This window comes from Macaca fascicularis, chromosome 3 (genome assembly GCF_037993035.2).
Source record: "Macaca fascicularis isolate 582-1 chromosome 3, T2T-MFA8v1.1".
In the NCBI taxonomy this organism is placed as follows: domain Eukaryota; kingdom Metazoa; phylum Chordata; class Mammalia; order Primates; family Cercopithecidae; genus Macaca; species Macaca fascicularis.
Window position 1 is genome coordinate 192,388,915 of NC_088377.1, and position 25,212 is coordinate 192,414,126.

Here is a 25,212-nt window from a genome sequence, read left to right on the forward strand (position 1 = left end):
AGGGCCCACCCTACTCCAGTATGACCTCATCTGAATTACATCTGCAACAACCCTATTTCCAAATAAGGTCACATTCTGAGGTCCTGGGGGTTAGGACTCAGGACTCTCCAAGGTCCTCCCTATCTCTGAGGTCTCTTAGAGGGGAGGTGGAGGGACCAGCCCAGGAATCAAAGCCGAGCTGAGGGGGAGCTGCTAAGGTTTCATGGGCTGATCACATCTGCCTGGATTTCCGACATCAAGAGAGCTGGTTTCAGTAATCCCAGCGTCCACTCTGGCTCTCCCTCGCCCAATAGGAACAGCTCCTTCTGTTGCTCACCCACTGCATGCCACAGGTACCATGCGGCCCTCCATGCTCACAGTGCTGGCCTGCACAGCACCTTTAGCTGGAAGCTGGGTGATCCCTGATTTACAGACAGACCTGAGATTAAGGAGACCGTGGCTGATCACCCACTAATAGGGGCCAGAGGCTGAACTTGAATCCAGCTTTCTCAACTCCAGGGTGCGCTGTGCCTTTCAACTTGGGGCCTGCACAGATTATTTTGCCTATGACTTCTCTCAAAAGACTGGCCCAGCCAGGGCCCATCTCTCTTAGGCCTTCCTCCCCACAAAGAGGCCAAAAGCCCCAGAAGCACAGTGCATGCTCAGCAAAGACCTTCACTCATTCACTCAGGGAATCTTGGCCATTTTCATGTACCTGGCAAGGTTCTGTTGTGGGGGCACTTGCTGACAGTGGCAAGTGTTAGATGATGTTGAGTATGGTCACTGAGATGCTCAGCCTCCCAAGGAAGGGATGCTTCAGCCACGGTCCAAATGACCTCAGGGACAAGCAGGGCAGAGGCTCGGGAGGCATTAACGATGGATGGGGATGGAGGTGGGTCCTGGGGAGGGGGTCAGGTGAGAGCAAGCGGGTAGTCAGGAGCACACGGGACGTTGGAAGAGAATAAGGGGTTTGGGTGCCATTCTCCACCAGCTGGAGAGCCATTGCAGGGCTTTGCTGAGAGGTGACCAGGTTATGGTTTGAAGAGGTCCACCCTGGCTGTAAAGGAAATCAGCTGGCATTGGTGGTGACGGAGGCTGGAGATGGGAGACCCATAGGAAGCTGCTGTGATGCTTAGGCCCAGGAGGATGGTGGCTTGCCTTTGAGTTGGAGAAAGGAGCTGGTGATGGATTTGGGCCACATTTAGGAGGCAGCGCCACCAGGACTGACACGGATTGGGCTGGGGGAGTGGCAAGGAAGGAAATGGAGGGTGATACTAGCAGGTTTTTGGCTTGTACAGCCTCAGAGCTCATGTGTTGCCACTGAAGATGGGGGATGCTTTAATGGAGCTGTTGGGGGTGGAATTTAGGTCCATGGCTGCTGCTGCAGCAACTCAAGTTGTCTCGGGACAGCTGCTGGGACACTTAGGGAGGACTGTGGCCTCGCTGGGGAGGCGTCCTGAGTTCTCTCCCCTGCCTCCCCATCTTCTCCTCTGATTCCCTAAGCTCCGACTTGGATAGCCTGCTGGACACCAGCCAGTCCTGAGTGGCGAAGGGGCCTTGGTGTGGCCCCCACTGTCTCCCGGGCTCAGTGGCGGGGGTGTGGCTAGCCCTCGCATCCGCCAGCCTTCCCCGCCGCAGCCTAAGGCCCAGCTGCAGGAAGATGTTTTGCTGCCACCTTGTGGGCAAGGAGGGCCTGTTTGGGAGGGCCAGGGTGGTTCTGGGACCGCACCCGACTGCTGGAGGAAGCCAGAGTCTTCCCCTACACAGCCCGCCACAAGCTCCGGCTTTCAAGAGAAGGCTTATCCATCCTCCCTCATCTCCTCGAAAGAAATCTGCCAGCTCCCTGTGGGCCACATGGGCCGCAGTGGGCACAGCCAAAGTTCACCAGTGGATCAAGCAACACACACCTGGAGGCGACCAGGTCCCACATCCTCAGGACCAGCTTTCTCTTTCTGGCAGGGTCTCACACCTCACACCTGCCCAGGGGTGTTCCCTCTCCCTGTCACGACCCCCCTGGCCCCTCAGCCCCCTGTGCACATGCAAGCAGGGCAGCCGAGGCCCAGGCTAGCACAGGCATTGGGCATAACCAGAGTCAGCTTTTCCTCCTGACGTCCAAGTATTCCACAAAAGGGGGTCTCGAGCCCGGCTTCTGCGCTCTCTGGCTCCAGGGAAGGCTATGTTCGTCCTGCCCCAGGATGCACACTGCGGGCATTTGTGAGAGATTTCCTCTTAGTCCCCCAGAAACTTCCACAGAGCCTCTCAGCCCCTAAGAGGCAAATTCAGTCCGGTGCTTCCGGTGGCCTTAATAAACAGAGACTGACATGAGGGCTTGTGTTGTGGGATTTCAGTCCTGTTCGTGTAATCCCAGCCTGGAGCTTTTTAGGGCTGTCCTAATTTCCTTTGGGCCCAGTAGGTAGTGGCTCTGTGTGAGCACAGCTGTTTGCTGTTTGCTGTGTGTCTTTGGAGCAGAATCTTATCGGGCAGAATAGAGACCTTATCTCTGACCCTGGGCTGAACCAATGAGGAAAAGGTGTGTGCCAGAAGCTGTTCTCCTTTTCAGGGTCTTTGACTGGCTTGATGTCCTGAGACATTTATGTGGGAGCAGGTGCCCTTCCCTGTCTAGTTTCTCCGGGTCAGGAAAGCTTTCTGGGGAAAAGGACTAGGAAGGAGGAGGCAGCCAGGTAAGGAAGAGGAAGCTGTTCCGGGTTTGGGAGTTGACCCAGGTGGCACTTTCTCCTTGGACTGATTCTGCAGGTGCAGTGGGACTTACGTGTCTTCTGAGACTGTAAGATGTTCTTCTGGGGACTGGGATTGCTGCCTGCCTTCCCTGAGAACTACACACGCGCCCACGTGTGTGTGTGTCTATCTGTGTCTGGCATGTATGCAGCTGGGGCCTTAACCCCCTTCTTTTCCATCCTTCTGTTCTCCCACTGAAAGAGCCAGCTAGGTTCTAAAGTGACCTATCCCCTGTCGGGTACCTTGTCCCCATCCCCTCTCCGTCCCCAGAGGTCGGCTCCCATAGCTGCTGTCCTGTGCTTGCTTCTTATTTATTTATTTCTTGAAACAGGGTCTTGCTCTGTGGCCCAGGCTGGAATGCAGTGGCTTCATCTTGGCTCACAGCTACCCGGACCCTCTGGGCTCAAGCGATCCCCACCTCAGCCTCTCAAGTAGTTGGGACCACAGGCTGATACCACCATGCCTGGCTAATCTTTCATTTTGTTGTTGTTGTTGTTGTAGAGACGGGGTTTCACCATGTTGCCCAGGCTGGTCTCCAACTCCTGGACTCAAGTGATCTGCCTGCCTCGGCCTCCAAAAGCACTGGGATTACAGGCACGAGACATGGTGCCTGATTTTTGTATTTTTAGTAGAGATGGGGTTTTACTATGTTGGCAAGGCTGGTCTTAGACCCCTGACCTCAGGTGATCCACCCGCCTCGGCCTCCCAAAGCATTGGAATTACATGCGTGAGCCACCGTGCCCGGCCCTTTGCTTGCATTTTCATTGGCTTGCAGAATGGGCTTGTGAGTGGGCAGCCTTATTCTTTGGCGGAACAGCCATTCCCTGTTGTGTGTGAGAGAGAACAGATACACGCAGATAGGGAGGTCAAGGCAGAATGCATTTCCTTTTGATCTGCAGCTCAGTGACGTTGGCTGGCTTCACTGAGTTGTGTTCTTGTCTCTCTGCCTGCCTGAGGACCCGCGAAGGGTGCTTCTGCAGGTGCTTCTATTGTGGGGGCGAACATGCATCCCGTACGGGAAGAAGCTGTCTTCACGAACGCTAATAACTAGTCCTATGGAAATACAAACTCACCACCAGGGCCTCTCCAGGCCTGGGAGATCCAGCCCAGGACTTGGGAATTTCCAGTGCTCTTTCTGCAGGGAGCACCTAGGATGGAGAGGCCCTGCCTTCCTTAGGCATTCCCACCCAGCCCCTCAGGAATGTGCCACTTTTATCTCCTACTTGGCTCTGACCAGGTCCATGGAATTCTAAAACTGAAAAGGACACTGGAAGTTGGGCTGTACTGGGGGTGGAGAAAAGTGGGCAGTATTATCTCTTTAAAGGAAATGCAAGCCCCTCGTCCCTTGCCACTACTTAAACTGGTTTCTCCTGATCTGCCGGTGGTATTGAGGCAGCCAATGGTTTCTGACTTTGTGGATGACAGGAAACTGGCTGGTCTTCAGAGCCTGGGAGAGGACTGATGTTTACAATGCAGTGTCAATCACAGCCGGGGAGCTCTTGCCCCCATTCTGGGTGAGCCCTGGGTTTATTGGGTGTCCAGGCAGCCCACAGTCATGAATTGGAAGGGCTTCGGAGCTTGGAGGAGTGTTTTCATTTACAGAACGTCAGGCTCCAGCCAGTACCGCAGGCTACCACTTGATCTCGGCCCATCATCCCGACAGGAGGTGAGACCCAGTGAGCAGCAGGGGCCTGGAGAGGTCCGGGCCTCAGAAGTGAGTCACTCACCCAGAACTGCGGCCGAGGTTATCTTTGATTTCTCTGCTGCCCTTAGGCAGGACGCTTAACTCAGTCCAGACAGATGAGTATCTTCCGGATTTTATAACCTCCAAAGAAGACAGCCTCAGTCATCAACAGAAGCCAACTGTAGCAGCCAGCAGCTCTCGACCTCAGAATGTCAGAGCCAAAAGCTAAGACAAGACCACCGCGCTGAAGCTCGCGTGCTGCAGATGAGGACTCTCCCGCAGAGCCGGCATGGCTGCCTCTGACTTCTCACTCAGGCCTGTCATACTTCGGCGCCTCATGTTGTTCGCTTTTCTGGCTCTTCTTTTGAAGAATAAGAAATGGCCCACTTTTCTCCAAAATGGGGCCCAGTGTGTGGTGGACTGAGGACTGTTATTTAGTTGGCCTGCTCGTAATGACAGCACCTCACCTACCTGCTTGATCCTAGGAGGAGCCCTGGGCTGGAATTTCCTGTTTTCCGAGGGCTCCCGGGGGCTGCCCCAGCAGGCCGGCTCCCCCGCGCCGCGCCGCGCCGACCCGACCCGCCGTTCCCGGGTGTTCCAGGCCAGACTTGCCGCCTCTCTCTCCGGGCTGGGCTGGCTCCCGGCCTCTCCAGGTCTGGGCTTGCCGGCCGCGAGGTGGAGGAGTTGAGGGACTCAACTCGGCCCACACCAGGTGCCCAGAGGCCGGAGGTCCGTGCGCCCCGGCCGCGGCCCCGGCCCGGGCCCAGCCCTGTGCCCCTCGCCATGGGCCTGGCCAGCGCCCGCCGGCCCTGAGCATGGAGCGGGGCTGGCCGCAGGGGGACAGCTGTCCCAGGGAGCGGCCCGCCGTTTGCCGCCGCGCCCACAGCGTCTGCGACTCGCTGGACCTGCACGGCGCCCCGGCCGGCCGCGCGGCCGCCGCCCTGCAGGCCGCCCTGTGCGCCGCCCGTGAGCAGCCGGCGCGGCCGCGGAGCGTGTGCTCGGGCGGCCCCGAGCAGCCGCCCACCGGCGCCCGCGGCCTGCTGTTCGGCCTCCTGCGCCCGCGCCTCGGCCGCCGGGGCCCGGCGCCCTCGGGACCGCCCGTCTCGCCTGCGCCCAGCCCCGCGCCCAGCCCCGCGTCTAGCCCCGCGCCGACCCGGCGCAGCCGCACCCGAGGGGAGCCGATTCCGCGGCCCCGGCCGGCCAGCATGACTTTCCTGGAGGTGAACCGCTTGGAGCTGGCGGCGGCCGAGGCGCCCGGCGCGGGTCTGGGGCGCGCAGGCAGCGCGGGCTTCCTACGCGGCACGGCGCTGTGGAGCAGCCAGCGTTGGCCGGTGCTGCGCGGCGGGCGCGGGCCGGAGGGGCCCCGGCGCGGCCTGGCGGCACTCAGGAAGAGCTTCAGCTTCCGCCTGCGCCGCGGCCAGGAGGTGCGGCGCTCCGAGTCGGGGCTGCTGGCCCGGCCGCCCCGCGCGCGGACCCGTAGCGACGGCGACGCCGGCTCCCTGAGCACCTTCCCCAGCCGCCGTGACCTGCTGGGCGCCGACGCCCCGCGTGTCGCGCCGGAGTCCGGCCGCCCCCGCACCGCCGCCGGCCTCTGGAGGCTGCTCACCAGCCGCTTCCGCCGGAGGGAGCCCGCGCCCGCCGCGCCGCTGTGGAGCCGTCGGGCGGCTGCGGCCCCGGAGCTCCTGCGCGCGCCCAGCGGTAAGGGGGCTGGCCCGGGGGTCTGGGGGGCGTCTGGCAGAAAACAGCTCGCGGGAGAAAGGCCGGGCGCGCCCAGGTGAGGCAGGCTGCGGCGCGCGTCCGGGGCTAGCCGGGTCTGTGGTCTGGCCCGAGTGCCGTCCGCGCCTGGCGTCTGGGGTCTTCGACAGTGACCCAGAAGGACCGCCCGGAGGGTTCGCTCTCGGGTGCGGTCCAGGAAAGGAAGGAGACTCACCAGAGTCAGAGGGCTCTGGGCTAGGCCAGACACCTTTCCTAGTTCCCTGTCGGGGCAGCGTGCTCGCCTCCGGCTGCCCCGCGCTTGAGGTTAGGGACTGCTGTGGACCTGGTCGTCATAACTACTCTTTGACACAAACTTGGGACAGTGCCTCTGGAAGCCAGGGCAGTGCTGCCCAGCCAGAGAGGGGTTCCCAGAGCTGGCCCGAGCACGCATGTGGAACCTGGAGGTGACAGAGATGGGGGCCTGGCTGTCAGACGGCTCTGGGTATAAGGGACCTGCCAGTCAGGTTCTGAGAATGGACTGAAGGGAAGCGAGCCCAGGAGGCGGCCTCCCTGCTAAGGAGGAGCTTAGGGAGGAGGCAGGTGGGGTAGATGCCTCCCTATCCACCTGCCCCTGGCAGAACAGGGCCAGGCCAGACCAGGCTCCTCCCTTTTCACCCGGCTCAGGAATGTGGTGGGTGGCCCCACCCTGCCAGGTTGTGCTGTTCTTACTTGCAGGAGTCTGCCCCCCAACCAGGTGCCCAGCCCTTGGGTCTGTTCTGAGGCCTGCTGGATTGGCCTCTAGCTTGAGCCTAGTATTTGGGCCACAGGGGCACTAGGTCAGGTGTGGCTGGGTGGGGGGACAATAAACCTGCTGGAGCAGGAGGAGAGGAAGGACACAGGGCTGAGCCCAGTGGGACTGAGCCCACAGCCCTCAGAGTCCTGTTCTGAAGACCATCCTCACTCTGCTCCACTCAAAAAGAACCTTCCCACTGCCTCCTAGGGGATCTAGCGGTGAGGGTTGGGGGTCCCGTGGAGGAAGCTGCTGTCCTCTGGCCTGGGCCTGGGGAGGGCATCATAGGCGACACAGGCAGCAGTGGTTGGGACAGGTGTGTGTGCCACCCTGGCCCTGACGGGGCGGCTCTGTCTTCCGCAGACTCGTTTGTGAACAGCCAGGAGTGGACGCTGAGCCGCTCCGTACCGGAGCTTAAAGTGGTGAGTGCGGCCCATGGGCAGCGCAGGTGGCCTGGAGCCGGGGGGCGAGGCTGGGTGCCACGGGCCTGGGCCTTGCTTCTCCAGCTTCTGTCCCCTTCTCTGCTCAGCTTGGCCCTCTCTGCCCTCTCTCCTCCCCTTCAGCCCTGGCCTTTCTCCCTCCTGCCGCTTCTTTGCTTTTCCTGCTGGGTCTTCTCCCTCGTGCCCTCTGACCCACTTACCCCTTCCTCTCCCGCAGGGCATAGTGGGGAACCTATCTAGCGGGAAGTCAGCCCTGGTGCACCGCTATCTGACGGGGACCTATGTCCAGGAGGAGTCCCCTGAAGGTGAGCGTCACGGGCCCAGCCTGGGCCCTGAGGCCGGCCACTCCTCCCCCTCCCGCCCACAGTGGGGGAGAGTTGGGGGTCTCCAGCCCCCTTCCAGTCCTCTTACCTCCTCCATGGAAAGCTGTAGATTTCTTCTTGGCCCCTGGGCTCTTTCTCCACACTTTGGACCTGACTGTGCGCTCTGTCCTAGGGGGGCGGTTTAAGAAGGAGATTGTGGTGGATGGCCAGAGTTACCTGCTGCTGATCCGAGATGAAGGAGGTCCCCCTGAGCTCCAGGTGATGCTCCTGCCCGGGGTTAGGGCCCACCCCTGTGCCCGGAGCCCTTTCTTGAGCTTGCTGGTTGGGACTGGGAGAGGTGGTGTGTCCAGGGAGAGGTGGTGTGTCCAGGGAGAAGGGTCCACTTGGGTCCACCTGCCCTGCGTGGGAGTTTACCAGGTCTAGTTGCGGGCGCTAATTTTACTTGGTTTCCCCTAGTTTGCTGCCTGGGTGGATGCAGTGGTGTTTGTGTTCAGCCTGGAGGATGAAATCAGTTTCCAGACGGTGTACAACTACTTCCTGCGTCTCTGCAGCTTCCGCAACGCCAGCGAGGTGCCCATGGTGCTTGTGGGCACGCAGGGTGAGGCGGGGCCCTGCAGGAGCTGGCAGAGAGTAGGAGGCCCCGGGCAAGGACGCATGGGGGGGATGGGCAGGTGTGAGAAAGCCCCCAAGCCCCCACTGTTTTCCCAGTGCTGACCGGGACTGTCAGTGCTCTCCATCTGCTCATGTCTGAAGGCTTTTGTGCCCACTGAAACCTGCCGTCCCAGTGACTAGCAGGTCCATATTTTTTTAGATGAATAAACATGCTCAGAGCTGAAGTGCTTGCTGGTTTGCACTCAGTGAGGCCATGGCAGGATTGAAATGAGATCCAGGCGCCTGCATTCTTGGTGCTCTGTGTGTTCCACTCACCAGGCCCTTTGCCCACCTGCCCTTAGGCCAAATGCCCCCCACCACACTACTCCAGCTTCTCCGAAAGCTGAGTGACTCCCGCCCTCCCACCTCCAACAGACGCCATCAGTGCTGCGAACCCCCGGGTCATCGACGACAGCAGAGCCCGCAAGCTCTCCACAGATCTGAAGCGGTGCACCTACTACGAGACATGCGCGACCTACGGGCTCAATGTGGAGCGTGTCTTCCAGGACGGTAACTCGGGTGCCGGGCGGGAGTCACTGGCAGCCGAGGCCCCAGTGCTGGTGATTGGAAGGCTCCCAGTGAGCAAGGCTGTATGTCTGGGGGGAGGTGCTAAGCCAGGTTTTTCCCTTCTCTCCAGTGGGTATAATTGACTCTGCTGTCCCCTGCAGTGGCCCAGAAGGTAGTGGCCTTGCGGAAGAAGCAGCAACTGGCCATCGGGCCCTGCAAGTCACTGCCCAACTCGCCCAGCCACTCGGCGGTGTCCGCCGCCTCCATCCCGGCCGTGCATATCAACCAGGTTCGGCCTGCATCCTGCCCCGCCCTGCCTGTGTCCGCCATGTCTGTCTTGCCTCTGTGCGTCCTGCCACTTGTGCTGGCCTCCTGCTCACACCTGTCCACCTTCCTCTGGCCTCCCAGCCTTGCATGTGGCTTGGAAACATTGGTTGGAATTCCATTTAGCCTGCACCATAGCCTTGGCCTCATCCCTGCCCCATGGTGCCTGACCCTTCCCGCTGCAATCCCCACTTCTGTCTGCTCTCCACCATTCCACGGCCTGCATTCCCTACCCCGATGCCCTCTGCTGAAAGTCCTGGGCCACCCACAGATGGTGTGGTCAACGCAGCAGCCACTGCACTTTATCTCTGCGAATGGCCATCATCTTTCCAAGGCTTGCCCTGGCTGCAGCTGGCGTTCCAGGACAGCCTGGTTGCATTTCAGGGACCCCCCCCTTTAGGGCTGTGAGAAGGCGGCAGCATTCCCACGTGGGAAAAAGGAGGAGGAGGGCTGTGTCCTTCTCACTGCCTCTGAGCAGCCCCGCCTGACACCGACAGAGTGGGACTTGTGCAGCTCACTTCTGCAGTGGTCCGTGTCCCAAGGGGCAGGTTGTGGAGGGGCAGTGGTCCAAGCACCTCTTGTACAGGTTAGGATTCAAGGGAGGCAGCCGGGCAGGCCACACACTCTAGTGAGGGCAGTTGCGGTGCGGGCCACCTGGTTGTGCCATGCATGTTTCCTGAGTCCTGGAGGAGCTGCCATACCGTTTCTTCTCCATTCTGTGATCTCTGTCTTTTTCTCTTTCTTTCCTTTCTCTGTTCTACATCTACACCTTACTCTGACTGGGAATCGTAGCTCTGTTCTCTCTGCCCCAGCTGTCATGGAATCCCTTTTCCCTGCCACGGGCATGCTAGGTACCACCCTCAGCCTCCCGCAGTGCCCTGGGCCACCCCCGGCTCCCGGCTCCCGCCTCCTGGCCTCCTGCACTCTAAACATACATCCCTGAATGTGAGAGTTTGTCCAGGGTGACCCTCTACCTCCTTCCAGACCACCTGCAGGTTAGGACTCCAGTCTGTTCACTGCCAGGCTCTGCAGCTGATTCTCGCCTGCCAGCCTGTGCCTCTGACTTAGCTCCCTGGTTGGCCAGAAGCACTCTTGCCGGGGTCCCAGGACGAGGGTTTGCTGCCCTAGTGGGGCAGCCCTGGCAAGGTGACAGTAGATCCTGCTGGCCTCTAGGCCAGGTGAATGTTTCTCCCATACCGCCTATAGGGGCTAGTGGCCCCTCTGCTGCCCATGAGCCCTGGCCAGGCCCCCATGAGCACAGGGATTCCTGGCACCCGCCTGGTGCCCGTCCCGCTCCCTGACCCAGAGCTGCCCTCAGCAGCCCTCTCTGTCCTTAGGCCACGAATGGCGGCGGCAGCGCCTTCAGCGACTACTCGTCCTCAGTCCCCTCCACCCCCAGCATCAGCCAGCGGGAGCTGCGCATCGAGACCATCGCTGCCTCCTCCACCCCCACACCCATCCGCAAGCAGTCCAAGCGGCGCTCCAACATCTTCACGGTACGTGACCGCCCTCCTCCCCCGCCCAGCCGCCTTTGCTGCACAGGCAGGGCTGAGCGCCGAGCTCCCAGCCAGGAGGGGCGTGGGCAGCCCCAAGTCAGGAAGACGGCACCTGCAGTCTCTCCCTCAGATACACACGGCTCCTGAGGGTCCTTGCCGGTGCCCTCAGAGTCTTCCATACTGTTCCTCTGCGCCCACAAGGGGCTTCCAGTAGTGGCCCTCACCCTGTCCCTGCAGTCCTCCCTGCCCTCTGCCGCACACACTCACCCTCCCCGCCGCCTTCCTGTCTCCTAGGCCCCTTTAGGGTGTCTGTCAGCTTGAAGGTATCCTTGGACTCACTTGGCCTAACTCCCCTGACCCCCTTTGATTCAACAGCTAATGAACCGGCGGCCGGAAGGCTGTTTGCCCAAGGCGACACAGAGGGTTAGCTGGCCCAGCTAGAGTCAGAGCCCAGGCCTCCCCGTCCGCCTTCCGGCTCTTTTTCCGTTACCCCACTGCCGAGGGGAAAATTCATGCTTTCCACCCACCGCTGTGATTGGTTTAACAAAGGCTTAGCCATCTTTTCCTGGGCTTCACCACGCTGCCTCGTTCCTCCCTCTCAGGTTTGTCCTGTCTCCTTGTGAGCTCCTCACTCACCCCTCACAAACCTCACACCCCACACCCGGGGGCTGTTGTGCTGGCCCGGCTGAGGGTGGCCCCTGGCTCTCAGGCCCCAGGGCCTGCTGTTTCTCCACTCCCAATGTGCGACACACAGAGCCCATCCAAACCCTAACCCTCCAGCCGGGCTTGGCTGGATGTTCCAGGAGTCTTGGGCCAGACAAAGGTGGGTGAACCCCCGTGTGGGTTGTCACGAGAGTGCCCGCCCCTCCGCGTCACTCCATGCGCCTCTTTCCAAGAGCAGGGCTTGGCTTGGCTCTCAGCCTGGGCCTGAGTGCGGCCGGCCAGGCCAGATCTCCGGACCCTGCCCGGACAGAGCTGGCGCTTCCAAGCCCTGCTCACTCATCCTCGCCTCTGCCTGCCCAGCTCACTTCTCCCTCCCTGCTGCCTGCCTCCGTCCCGAGCCCGCCACCTGCCCTCGCGGCCATCCATGCTAACAGAGCCTCTGTGCTGACGGCTCTGCCACACATTGCAGCTGCCCGGCCCTGACCCTGCCTAGATGCGCAGCTTCTCCTTTCTGTCCATGGCCATTGAGAAATTAGAGCGGGGAGGGGGGGCTGCTCGAGCCCACACCTGCTGCTGCTGCTGCTGCGGGGCCCTTGGGTGCCTCTGTCCACAGTGACTGCCGCCAGGGCCTGGGCACCCTGCTCCCTGGCATCATGCCTCAGTCATCCTCTGTCTCAGTTCCATTCTTAATCTCCCCTTCCCCTTGCTGGCGAGCTCTGTAGCAACCCCAGGGCACCCCCTGCCTTCCCCTGCCCTGCTACCCTCTCCTCCACCCTTGCCCAGCCCCCGGCCTCCTCCCTTGGCCCCGTGCTTCCTGCCATTCTGTGCTCTCTGCTGCCTGCCTCGACTGTGCTGCCCTCCATCCTGGCTGCTCACGGCACGGCCTTCCCTCTGGCCCTTCCATTCTCTCCATCCTCACAGCGGCGACCTTATATTTTCTTTCCATTGTTTCCGTGGTGACCTCACTTGCACCATCATCCCTGAGGCAGCCTCAAGACGCGTCCGTCTCTGTGGGTGTATCTTGGGACCTCCCCTCTCATCATCGCTGTTGGGGCCTCCCCTCTTCTCCCTCATCGTCCTCCCCAGCAGCGACGTGCTTGCTTGAGGGCGAGCCCCTTATGTCCTGCTTGCTCTGTGGCTAGTGACCCCCACTGGACATGGTTGTGCTGTCTCCAGTCTCTCCTGTGACTTCATGTGCTCATTTCGTTGCTGCTCTTGCCCCAGTTCCTGTCCGCATGGGGAGGTGCCCCTCTGGGCTCCCAGGGGTCCTCTGGTGGTTGGGGCCTCTTGGCTCACAATCTGGCTGGGGTGGGCTTCACCCCACTCCCCCCAACCGGCTCTTCTGTCTGGGGACCCGGTGGCAGCAGTCCCATCCACCTTCCTCCTCCCTGGGCCGAAGGGGCAGAGGGCTGTGGCGGTTCAGGCCGTGGAGCCTAGGAGGGGATGGGGCGGTGCCACCTGTGGAGCTGCTGGGCGGCACTTTGCTCTCTGGTGGCTCTTTTGCCCGGTTCTCCTTGTTTTCTTTGGCCTTGCTTTCTCCCACACTGCAGTTGTGGCCCTGTGTCCCCTCGCTCTGCCCTTGGCTCCTGGCAGCCTGGGAGAACAGGAGGGATGGGGCCTGGGCTGCCTTGTGGCAAACATACCATCCCCTGCTGAGGTGGACGCTTGGCCTGTGTCTGGCCAGCAGGTGCCGCTGCCGCCCGCCGCCGCCGCCTCCTCCTCCTGGTCCTTCTCCTCATCCACCTCCTCCTCCTCCTCCTCCTCCTGTCCTTCTCCTCCTCCTCCTCTTCATTCCGCTGCCGCCGCTCCCCAGGCGCCTGGGTCTCTGCCCTCACCGGTGCTGACCGACTTGTGCGGGGCTTGAGTATAACTTGCCAAAATCTTTATTCTTTCGATATTTGCAGATATGTGCCACTGTTTCCAACTTTTCATCAACAAAAAGGCCTTTCCAACTCCTTCCAAATTAGAAGACCAGTTGGTGACACACAGCACCTCTGGACATGCCCCCTGTGCGGGGCCGGAGGCGGGCCGGGCCCTGGGACTGCTCTCAGATGAGAAGCGGCCGCCGAGCTCCCCACTCCAGAGACCCACGGGAACCTTTGTAACTAACCCCACCCCCAGGGAAGGCTAGGAGCGCCGGAGCCCGCGCTGGGGGCTGCCGGGGACCAGGCCCGGCCGGACGCTGCAGGCTCGCTGCATGGAGAAGAAGGCAGCTCTGCCCCACGCCCGGCGCTGGCCAGCGCGACGAGGCCCAGAGGGGCGGGGGAGTCCAAGCCCGCCCAGCCCGGCTGCTCCTGGGGGGCGCTTTCCTGCCCCTCCCCTCCTCTGCTCCTTCCTGCATGGACCTCTGCCGTTCCTGCTCCTGCTCCGGAAGCCGCCGCCGCCGCCGCGCTTGCCTTGCCCCCTCTTTTTGGCCTCCCCCTATTTCCTAGGATCCGCATTCGGGTGGACTCTGCCCCAGGAGCTTGACAGGGTGCAGGGCCTCTTCTGGCCTCTCTCCTCTCTCTGTCCATCCACTGTGCCCCTTGGGCCACGCCGACGCGCTCGGTGCCACGTGCCATGTGGTGTCTGTGCCGCAGATGGGCCATCTGCCCGCTCACTTGTGGACTTTGCGCTCCCGGTTGTCGCGCCCTGTGCTCCCGACCAGCAGCCCCACCGACCACCTCCTTGCCCCTGCTTCTCTTACGCCCCCGCCCCGGGCGTGCTCCTCGCGCCCTTGGCCTCTCTGTCCTTGCTCTTTTGTAAGGGGCGGGCCCGGCTCAGTGACCTGTGCTGCTCTGTATGGTGCCGTGTGTAAGAATAAACCCGTTGGAATACTCGTGGTCTCAGTTCCTTCCCGTCCCGCCGCCCTGGCCCGACCCACTGCTAGGGCTGCCCAGGAGGTGGGAGGCAGGAGGGAGGCCGGGAAGTCCAGGTGGGCAGTTCTCGGCAGACCCTGGGCCTCTTTAACACGCCTTTTGTTTTCTCTTCTAGTCTCGGAAGGGTGCTGACCTGGACCGGGAGAAGAAGGCCGCCGAGTGCAAGGTGGACAGCATCGGGAGCGGCCGCGCCATCCCCATCAAGCAGGTCAGCGCTTCTCTTCCCGTGTGCTCCAGGGCTCAGAATGAGGCCCAGGAATGTGGCTCTTCCCAGAGCCTCTTCTCATGGGGGAGATGGCATCAGAGGCCAGCACCACCCTCCCAGGTGGAGTCCTTAACAAGGGACAGGCTCTCCCGTGAGAAGCCGCCTTCCCTGCGCCGCCAACTTCTGGCCGCTAGATCTGCCTGAACCTTCTGATCACCACAGGAGGGCAGCAGAGAGCTACCTGCCGTGTTCAGCCAGTCGCTCAGCCTGTCCCGCTGGTTCTGGAGTTGGGTCTGGAGAGGGTTGAGTGGCTAAGGAAAATGAGCAACCCGAGCAGCCTTGCGTGGAAGGGGATACTGAGGGCTAGTCCAGCGCTAGGTCTGTTGGCATGGTTTTGTTAATAAGGGCCTCTGATCGTCTTTAAAGAAAAAAGTTGAGACTCTACCTCCTCACCTCTCCCACCTCCTTTCTAGTCAGTTCTGGGAGCAGTGGGCCTGCCTTCTGCCAGACCTCTGGTCTTGGGTTCCTGCACTGGACAGGGCATTGCCCCACAGAGGGCGTCTCTCTGGTGTGTTGAGCCAGAGCTGCTGGAGTAGAATGGGGAGGTGTGTCTTTGGCGTGTGGGCAAGAGCCTGAGGGGCTGGGGTGCCCATAAGGACGGGGGCAATTGGCACAGAATTTCTTGGGATCCGGTGGCTGGAGAAGCCACGTACATAGGTAGCTGTACTGCCACGTTTTGACCACGGAGGAGGCTGATGTGGCCAGAGCACCTGAGCCCAGCGTGGCAAGGCCTGCGGTCAGGTGTGGCTCTCCTGGGCTGGGACTCATGGGCAGTGTGACCGCTTGTGAGGAGGGGCCAGTGTGACCAGGATTCATTCGTTAAGGCTGGGGGTTTCTGACCCCCTGCGAAAGTCCATTTAGAATGAAGAGTCCCAAGCAGGGTAGTGTCCCAGAGGGCAGGGTCCCACAGGGTCCCATGCAGTGATCTGTATTGTTTCCGCTCACCCCTCCTTGAAATGTTCATTGCATTTATGTCTGACAGTGACCACTCCAGTTGGGCCAGCCTACTGGGAGGCCCCCTGAAAGGCCAAGAGCACAGTGACAGCAGCCAGAGGCTTCACTGTTCGTTCATGGAGTGCCTGTGTGTGTGTGTGTGTGTGTGTGTGTGTGTGTGTGTGTGTGTGTCTTTGGGCAGAATCAGACCCTGCACAAACCTGTTGCTCATTTGGTCCCCTCTCTCCGGGCACCTCCTTTGTGGGGGCCCCTGCTAGATGATGCCCTGTGCTTTGGGCGTAGGCTTCTCAGCTCCCTACTTGGAGATGGGGAGTGCAAGGGAGGGCGTGGGCGGTGAGTGGGTGTGTAGACACACTTCACCGAATTCACTACGAAAATGGGACCGCTTTCCTTAGGGTTGTACGTGCTCCCTTTCCTCACTGGGAGTTGTGGTCATCAGGGGCTGACTTATTCCCTGAATCTCTCACATGGGAAGGAAGGAGAGATGTTGGGTTGGGGAGGAAGCCCTGTGAACTTGAACCTGGGGTCCAGTCTTAGAGTCAGTAGGTCACTGGTGTTTTCACCCCTAAATCTCAGGGACGCTCAGTAGGAAGACCCTCTAGCTACACAGCCCAGAGGGGTGCCGCCTGCTGGGGGCAGGTGTCAGAGGCTTGTGCCTGATGCAGTGACACCCTATAAGGGGTGCCCGCTCCTTCCCGTTCTGTAACGATCACTCGCTAGGGGCGGGGCGCATCCGTTGTCTTCTTCCAGCTTGGTGGCCATTTCTGGCGCTTCCCCGCTCTCGGACCTCCCTGCTGCCACCGGTCCAGCCCCGCCAGATCTGTAGCCCCTCCTTGCTCCGCCCTCCTGTCCCGTTCTCCCGGTTCTGTTCCTTCCCCTCCCCCCCAGCTCCTGCTGGGAGTGGAGATTGCATTTCAGTTGCCATTTGCATTCCCAATCAATCCGGACTCCGCAATTAAGTCGGCTGGCGGAGCTGGGAGGGAGGCGGCGGCGGGAACGGGTCCTCTGGGGGCTGTCGCCTCCGCGCCTCCGCGCCGCTCCCATTCCGCCCCAGATTGCTTCCTGCTCCGCCGTGCGCAGCCGGCCGGCCGGGGAGGGAGCAGGAACCCCTGTAGCTTCTTTGGAGAGGGAGTGGGGAGAGGCGCGGGGTAGGCGGGTTTCCTCCCGTCCGCTTCCGTGAGCAGGCGGGTGAGCAGGGCGGGGCTGAGCAGCCGGGTCGTTCCGCCCGCGCCCCCGGCTAAGGAGCGTCGTTACAGCGGCTCCCCCGCCTCCGCCCGGGGAGGGCGCTGCCGAGGACCGGGGCGTTCAGGGTGGAGGAGGGACCCCCCCGCCACGATCACATTCTCTGCGAGGAGGGAGGAGCCACACGTGTCTGGGTCGGAAAGGTGTGGAGACCCGTTCCCACCCTGACTATCAAGAGAAACTGCGCGCATTGCAGGTCTTGAGCGGCTCCACGTTCCAGGCCGCTGGAGCTGGGAGCGGAGCTGGGCGGGGGCCGGGGCCGGCCGTGGAGTCTCCCGCTGAAGGCTGGGAGAGGGAAGCACGCACCCCGTGGGGTGGGGGAAGTCGGGACAGGGGCGGGGAGCTGGGTCCCTCCCTCACACTTAGTAATTTCTTTGATCTGTGTGTTGGGGGCGGGTCGGGGGCAGGGGATTGAGGATGACTCCAGGGCATCTCCAGAGCCCGAGGGTCGCAGCGGAGGGGGAATAGTTGACTGCTTCTGAGCTCTCGGTGCACCTGGTCCCTGGCCAGTGACAGGAATAACACACCCAGAGGCAGGTCACCAAGGCCCAGCCGACCTGGAAGACTCCTTCACAGACCACGAGGCAGGGCCTGCTTGCCTTGTGGAAGGCCCCCTTAATGCCGCTTGTCTTCAGAAGCCCCTTTCGAAGGTAGGGTCTCCCAGGCCAAGGGGGCCAGGTAGCAGGATGTGTCTGCCCATGGCCATGTACGTCAGCTTCCAGCCCGCATGCTCGCACCTCCCGCAATGGCATTTGGCCCTGGTGTGGCCGGAAGAGGAGCAGCAAGGATGTGAAATGTGCTGGGAAGTCGGCAACTGATGTCACAGCTGCTAGGGCCGCTGGAAGTGGGTGCCCTTTCTGGCCTCCACCCGTCCCCCATCTGTTGGGGAGGGGAGAGGTCCAGGAAACGGGAATCACTTTTACCCTAATTGCTTCCATCTAGGGTTGAGCCTTCTATTAGGAAAAACTTAGAGGAGGAAGGTGCAGTTGAATCCCATATTCACCCCCTACCACTGGGTGTCACTAACCCTAACCCTAACCCTAACCCTAACCCTAACCCTAACCCTAACCCACGAGCTGCAGACAAGGGGCTGCCATTTCCCTGTGCCTACATCTCTTAGTCCCCGTGTTGTTGGCTGTCTGCCGGCGGGCTCTCCATTCCTAAAGGAGATGCCATCCTGGGGCCTCTTCTCTCTCTGGGTGCCCCCTTCTCTAAGTATGGGCAGAGTCTGCTTTTTCAAGGGTCCCTGCTGGGGGTGCTGCCCTTTCTGCTCTCCCAGCTAAGGGTGAGCCCCACACTCAGCCCCCTGTTTGTGGATCTACCTGTGCCCCTCTTCCTTTTGTGGGATTTTTGCCTTGAAGTCTCCAGGGAGCACAGCCTCTTCTCAGCCCTCTTGAGGTGGGGGTTTTGGAGGATGGGGGCCCACAGATGGTGATGTTGGTCCTGGATCTGCCCCTGGTCTCCACTGTGGCACTCCCTAGTCCTGAATGACCCCTGCCTCCCATTCCCAGCTGTTGCCTGGGAGAGGCAAGCACACCCAGTGGGGTGAGGGGAGTTGGGACAGGGGTGGGGAGCTGGTCCATCCCTCACACTTGGTTATTTCTTTGATCTGTGTGTTGGGGACTGGGGACGGAGGTGGCGGGGGGTGGGGGAGAATTGAGGATGACTCCAGGGCATCTCCAGAGCCCGAGGGCCTTAGCCTTAGAGTACGCTAGTCCCATTGCTGTTGTGTGTTGTTTGAGGGAGAGAGCCTGAGCCAGTAAGGGCGTCTTTATAGGGTTCTCACTAGAGGGAGTAGGTTTCTCCTGGGAAGGAGGCCACAGCTGTGGTTGAGCGTCGTCTCCTGCCATCTTCCTAGTGGGGTCTGTCTCCTGCATTAGTCATCTGACAGCCAGGGTTTTAGGGGGCGTTTCCCCAATTCTTCCAACAGATGTTTACTGGGTGTCAGCTGTGGCCCAGGCCTTGTCCCCAGGGCAGGCTCCTTGCTGTGGCACTTTCGCTTGTCCTTCTAGCCATCCTCTCTGCGTTCAGCGAGTCTCACTGGCTTACGCAGGAAGTGTGGTTGCTGAGAGGGAAGGCTGGCTCTCCCTGCTGCCTGGCTTGGTGGTCTGGGGGATGCTTGAGACAATTAGGGGATTTTCTGCCCTATTATGGAGCTACCACAGGGGGTGGAAGGCCGGGACCTTACCAAAATCTCTGCTGTTTTGACCCTTGGAGCCTCTTGGGGAGGAGCATCACTGATGGCCACTGTCTACACCCCTGAGCGTCTACTCCTGACCATCTATACCCCTGACTGTCTATACCTCCGATCATCTACACCCGACGGTCTACACCCCTGACAGGCTTCTCCTGTGGAGGTGGCGCCACACACTGGGGAGGGAAGATGCCCACCTGCCAGAACAGTGGTCCAGCTGCTTCCTGGTGGATGATGGGGGAGAGCCGAGTTCTGGGGAAGGACTGGTCTAAGGGGCCTTCCCAAGTTCAGTGATAGGTCCTTAAAGGCTGCTTTGCTCAAAGTGGCCCAGGAGAAGTAGGGAGGGAGGAGGGCATTGCCTAACGACATCGTGACCTTCCCATGCCCTATGAGGCTGGCTCCTCCGGGGCTGGCTCCTGGTTTCTGATCAGACCTCTGTTCTCAGGGGATCCTGCTGAAGCGGAGCGGCAAGTCCCTGAACAAGGAGTGGAAGAAGAAGTACGTGACACTCTGTGACAATGGGCTGCTCACCTATCACCCCAGCCTGCATGTGAGTCTGGGAGGAGGAGTCTCCTGGGGGAGTATGGGGAGGGGGTAGAGGGAGGATAACAGAATGTTCGCAGCGAGCAGGCTCCAGGACTGGGGGGAAGCAGACCTTAGTGATTTCGAATGGATCATCCCTGGAGAAGGAACCTCGCACTGGAGCTTGGGACATGCACAAGACCCAGCTGGCCCCTCCCTCGCCCTCTGGGCAGTCAAGCTGTATATCAGACTTTTCAGTTGTCTAAGGTGGGGGATTCAGCCACTTCCACAGAATTTCTAGTTGGGGTGCCAATGTTGCCCAGCAGTTGTGTTAAGCTGGGCAGTGCCAGTGGGGAGCTGTGGGCTCCTAGGCCTGGGATGGTGGAGGACTATGGCTACTGAGAATGGGCTGGAGCCTCAGACAGTTCTCCTGGGATGAGAGTGAGGGTAGCCTTGTCTGTGGTTAGGAGGGTCTGGTGGCCGCGTGGCCTGTGTCCCAGCTGGGGGGTGTTGTGGTGACTGGAGTGGCCCCTGTGCAGCTCCCTCCACCCTTCTTTCCTCCCCTCCCCTCACTGCGTGGCTCCAGCACACAGCTGTCACCGGAATCCATCTCTGTCACCACCCCACTGTGGGGCTAATGAGTTCTCCTGTGAAGCCCCTCAAGCACAGCGCGTGCCCCCCCGCCCCCCCCAGAAGCCCTGGGCCTGCCTCTAAATCCACCCAAGATGTCAGGAAGGCCTGACCCGAGAGGTGCTGGGTCCCTGTGTCCTGGCCATCACCCAGGCCCGAGAGCACCGCCCAGACAGTCCTGCGGAGAAGACGCGTAGAGAAGGCCTAGCCCTCCAGGGCTTCCGGGTATCTGACCATCCTCAGGCAATGGTCCTCCCCGTCAGCTCAGGGGACACCACCAGTCAGCCCCTCGCCCTTCGTAACATGCCTTACTCCACAGGGCAGGGCCTGGTACCTGGGAGACTGGAGGAGGGAGCACCCGCATTCGGTGCAGCCAGCTCCTGAGCTCCTGCTCGAGCCCCCCGCTCCCCACCGTGGGCACAGACCTTGTCCCGCTCGCGAGTCCTTGCGAGGCGATGAGAGAGGCCGCCAGGCCTGCTGGGAAGAGCGCTGATGACAGAGGCAGAAAGTATCGTAGGAGGCCAAAGGGCACTCTTGTGGTCACCAGGCTTTGTTACTGTGTACAGAGCCCTACGCTAAAGGAAGGGCCAGAAGACAAGGAGAGCCCCAGTATTTCCCTGTCGAAAGGCTCCAAGGGTTTCAGGGCCACTCACAGACAGGAAGTCCCAGGTAGGAGTGCTGAGGCCAGGAGACCACACCAGAGTCTTCTAAGTCCCAGCTTAAGGTGTTTCACGGCCGACACCACCAGGCAGCTTAGCCGTGCCCTTCGCTCATGTCCAGCTGCCCATCTCGGTGGTGGAGCTTGGGAATGGGCCTGTTTGTAATGTCTGTTTCCCCACCTGTGTGGAGCTGCCCTTCCCCTTCCCCTTTTGCCAGGTTCTTACCTGCTCCTCTCTTGTTTTATGTGACCCTAGCTTGGTGCACTGTCTGTGCCCTCTGCCAACAGTGGAGGCAGCGAGGATGAAGAGGAGTGGCAGAGGGTGTCGTGGGATGTGGAAGAAAGGGTGGGTTGTGGGGTTGGGCTGGGTTTTGGTTTCAGTAGAGGAAACACAGCCAGCTGGAGAGCAGAGCTCGGGGGTTGGTGGCTTTTCAGAGTCACCTGGCTGGTGGCTAAGACTTGGACCTATGACTTTGGCTGTGAGCATTACCCAGATTTTTCTGCACTTGCTAAGAGCACCTCCCTCTGGGGCTGACTGAGAGAGTCATGTAAGAGTTAATAACAGGGCGAGTGTTGTCAAGTAAGGAAGGAGCCAGGTTTGCCTGCCTGGGGCTAGGGTGGGCATCTGAGCCCCCCAGGAGTGCCCCTCCATGCCACACTTGTTGCACTGTGTGAGTTCTTAGAATTCACCCTGCAAGGCCAGGCCTTCAAGTCCTGGCACCCAGATCCTGTCACAGGCCCCAAAGCATACTTGGCTACACATGGTGCAAAAGCACGAGTGGAGGCATGGCCAGTCGTGGCTCCATGTGCTCACAGCTCTCTCTGGAGCTCTGGCAGAGGCCGCTTCACTTTGTGCCACGCCACCCTCCCCTGCCACTACACTTTCCCTCCCTCCGGGGCTGCTGCCTTGCCTCCTCCATCTCCCCTGGCCACCCTCTTCCAACCTGAGCGTGCTCTTCAGTTGCCAGCAGTGAGCAGGCTGCCTCCCTACCTGTGAGCAGCCGCTTCTCTCTGGGGCTCTTCAAACCCTACACCCTGGCAGGAAGCATGTCCAGGAAGGAGCTCCAGCAACTCCAGAGGCTCCGACAGAACTCTGGGCTGAGCCTGGCTCTCCGCTCCAGCAAGGGTCTCCCCTGAGCCCCAAGGGCATTGGGGCTGGTAACTCACCTATGGATGGGGGCTGGGCAGGACAGGACACACAGAGGATGAGTTCGTGGGCCAGCCCTGAGCCCCACGCCCGATTCTCGCCTGGCCCAAGAGAGCCCGCCACAGCCTCCCCCATTTTGCAGCCAGCGGAGCCATTCACACAATCACCTTCTGTTAATTCTATCTGCAACATCAATTAAATTGTTTGTAGAAACTAATTGAATGTGGCTTAATCACACATCTTAATAGCTTTCCACGCTCTGAACTCGTTGTTAATTCCAGTAATAAAACGAGATGAGAACGCTGGCTGGGTAATTAGCGAGGAGGCTGGGGAAGAAATTGCTGTTTGATGGTGGGTAATAAAGGCAGCCGTGGTGACCGCTCTCCTGAGCAGCCGCCACTGCCACCATGCTCCCCGTTCTGCTGACGGAGGGAAACGCTGCTGCCTGGCTGAGGTTCCCATCCCTGCTGCTGCTCCTCAAGCTTCTCTCCGCTCTCCTCTGGGCCCAGGCTCCAGGGTTGCCCGGGCACGGGAGTGTGGAGTCTGGGGCTGTGGGCGCCAGCCTGCCCTGGGAATTCGGAGTGTCTGGCTGGTGCCATCAGAGATGCTGAAGTTGAGCCATCCTTTCCCCTGAGGCCAGTTTCTGGACCTTAGCTCCGAACGGAGTCCACCTGTGCAACTCTTCTTCTTGGCGTGGGGTCAGCTTTTCCTGCCATGTCCCAGCCTGGGCATCCCACGGCTGTCGTGGGGCCTGAAAACTGTTGCAGCTTCTGTGACCTCCTTGTGAACTAGAGCAGCCCAAGCCCCTCCCCTAAGGAGGGAGTGCAGCTGTGCCTTTGGCCCAGCCAGCTGTTGACTGTTGTCTGTAGTAGCCGATCTAAGATGTGATTGTGTACAGGGACTGCTGACGGGGACCAGGGACGGGAAGCTGAATCTGTGGGATGCAAGTCGAGAGCCGTTGAGGCAGTGAAGTCATTTAGTCGACACTGGGCTGAAAGCAAGACAGAGGGCCAGTGGGGCCAGTGGCGTGCAGCCCAGTGTGCTGGAGAAGGATGGATGGAGGTACGCTGGGAGGGCAGGAGGGGTTCCTGGGTCTGCTTCCTTCCCAGCCACCTTGGCAAGGCCCCAAGCTGTGGGCAGAGTGCTGCTCCGCCAAGTGTGGGCCGAGCGGTTGTTAAAAGAGATCCTGCCTGGGCGGGAGGCTGCTCACTGATTCCTCGGTTATGTCGTTCTGTGGTTCTGGGACAACGAACAAGACTTTAGCACGTGTGCTTGGGGCCAGGCACTTAGTACTGTCCCTTACAGAGGACTGGGGTGGCTGGAGGGCACAGGTAAGCCCAGGGCTGCCAGGAGCAGCAGTGGCAGGGAGTGGGGGCTCCTTCCTGAACACACCTTCTGGGCGTGGCTCTTCTGCTGTGGTTGGTTACTCCCCTGGTCCTATTCCTGAAGGGCTGTCTGCCTGGGAAGATGCCATAGCCACCTTGAGAATGAAGGCGACTGCAAGCTTGGCCAGACCCACAGGGCTGGACCTGGGCAGCCTTTCCACCATTCCCCTGATGACACGGAGCCGTGGGTGACGTCCAGCCCAGCCACAGAAGTGCAGGTGGAGGCTGGTGTTTGGCGCCTCTTTCCTCCATCTAGGTGGTAACCTCCTCACCTTCTCTTAGTGACCAGGGACCAGGTGACTCCTTGTCGACTTGCTGTCCTCATTCCTCCCAGAGGGAGCCCTGGTGAGACTTCCTGCCCTTCCACTGCTTCCCAAGAGGCAGCAGGCCCCCTGGGCTCTTTCCAGCAGAGAACAGTGTGGGTTTTCCCTGGAGCTAACGGGGTGAGAAGGTAGAGCCAGCCTCGGGGGAAAGCCGTCTGATGGCCGGAGCGGTAAAGGTGAAGGCCGGGCTCCTCAGCGTGGGAGGACCGTGTCTGGGAAGACTCACACGACCGCCCTCAGGACGCAGACATTCCGGAGGCGCTCCCGGAGGGGAAAGGAGGAGCAGAGTTATGTCCAATCAGTGTCATTCAGTCAGAAGTTAAATCTGGCACCACCACCCAGGTTCTTCTCTCAGGAAGGGGCATAGACCCATGGAGAGGAGTTCGTGCCACTTTACCAAGGGCATTAGCTAGGAATTGCCACGGAGCTCAGGGACAGTGACAGGGACCCGGAAGCAGGAGGCAACAGGCTGGGACAGCCCTTGGGACAGTGTCTGGTGATAAACACTTGTCCAACAGTTTAAAGGGAAGCCTCTGGAGGAGAGGCTGGAAGCAGGAGGCCCGGTGGGGGCTCCAGGCCAGGAAGCTGCAGGCCGCCACCCTCCCTCCCTGCACTCGGCCGTGGTGCTCCCTAAATGGTGGGGGGAGTCCAAGCACAAAGTGGTCCCCCATCTCCGGAGCCCTGACTTGAAGGCAGGGTGAGTCCCGAGCCCAGGACAGGCTGGAGGAAGCCTGTGTACAGGGCACAGGCTTGGGAATCTGAAAAAGCTGGGCTTGAATCTGACTCTGCTACCGTTTAATTGTGTGTTCCTGGGCAGATAAACCTTTCTAAGCCTCAGTTCCTTCATCTACAAAACAGGCACTACCTCCCTCAGGTAGTGAAGATTACACGAGGTCATACGTGGAATGTATAAATACACTGATGTAGGATGGTAAATACCCTGCACGCGACAGGCAGATGACATGACGGCGACGACAGTGACTGCCGCCAGGGAATCAGTGGGACCTGTGAAACCACCTGTTGCTGTATTCCAAAGTCCAGCAGAAAGAATCAGAGGCTTCCCTTTAAACTGTGCGACAAGTGTTGATTATCAGACACTGTCCTAAGGGCTGGGACTATACTAGGCTTTTGAAGTTTCTTAATGCCCAGGTGAGGGCTGCAGTGCTTGGTGGCCCCCCTGTCATCCATGTCCCCGAGTCTCTCCACTCCCCTCCTCAGCCAGGGGCTCTCCCTAAATCCCAGCATGGCCCAACACTCGGCCTGCTTTGTGCTGTTGCCTCCGAAGCCGTTGTTCCTGAGGCCTGAGCCTCAGCGCTTAGCTCCAGGTGCTTAGCCACCCCCAACTCTACCTCCCTCCTGGCAGAGTCCCCCTAGAGCTACTATGAGCACCGTGGAGATCGGGGTGTAATCCAGACTCAGAGACATTCTGTGGCTTAGAATCCTGTTTTCAAGATTGGAGCCTTCCCTCCCTCCCACAGCAGGGAGAGACCTAGGAGCTGCGAGGCTCAGTGCTGGAGTGACTGCTGCTAACCAGTCTTCATCTGTCTCCCCCACCCGGCCTTAGGATTACATGCAGAACATCCACGGCAAGGAGATTGACCTGCTGCGGACAACGGTGAAAGTGCCAGGGAAGCGCCTGCCCCGAGCCACACCTGCCACAGCCCCGGGCACCAGCCCCCGTGCCAATGGGCTGTCCGTGGAGCGGAGTAACACACAGCTGGGTGGGGGCACAGGTGAGGCGGCTGC

The 25,212-nt window shown here is 60.5% G+C and overlaps 1 protein-coding gene across 19 annotated transcripts in view; it reads left to right on the forward strand.

Moving 5' to 3' along the window:
- Positions 1-25,212, forward strand: part of AGAP3 (ArfGAP with GTPase domain, ankyrin repeat and PH domain 3) — a 60,082-nt gene that overhangs the window by 25,028 nt on the left and 9,842 nt on the right. For 4 of the 19 annotated variants that reach the window (XR_012433037.1, XM_065542794.1, XM_065542795.1 and 1 more), the window contains exons 1-11: positions 5,077-6,097; positions 7,248-7,306; positions 7,542-7,629; positions 7,820-7,905; positions 8,104-8,245; positions 8,674-8,808; positions 8,967-9,094; positions 10,467-10,625; positions 14,262-14,354; positions 19,247-19,351; positions 25,031-25,199. Coding sequence is in view for 18 of the 19 variants with exons in the window: in XM_065542794.1 (XP_065398866.1) it covers positions 5,215-6,097; positions 7,248-7,306; positions 7,542-7,629; positions 7,820-7,905; positions 8,104-8,245; positions 8,674-8,808; positions 8,967-9,094; positions 10,467-10,625; positions 14,262-14,354; positions 19,247-19,351; positions 25,031-25,199 (2,047 nt within the window). In the remaining variant the exon portion in view is untranslated. Of the gene's footprint in view, positions 1-5,076; positions 6,098-7,247; positions 7,307-7,541; positions 7,630-7,819; positions 7,906-8,103; positions 8,246-8,673; positions 8,809-8,935; positions 9,095-10,466; positions 10,626-11,000; positions 11,228-13,192; positions 14,171-14,261; positions 14,355-19,246; positions 19,352-25,030; positions 25,200-25,212 lie in introns of those variants that run through there. The other 15 variants (XM_045388104.2, XM_074036356.1, XM_045388103.2 and 12 more) reach the window with 10 other exon arrangements.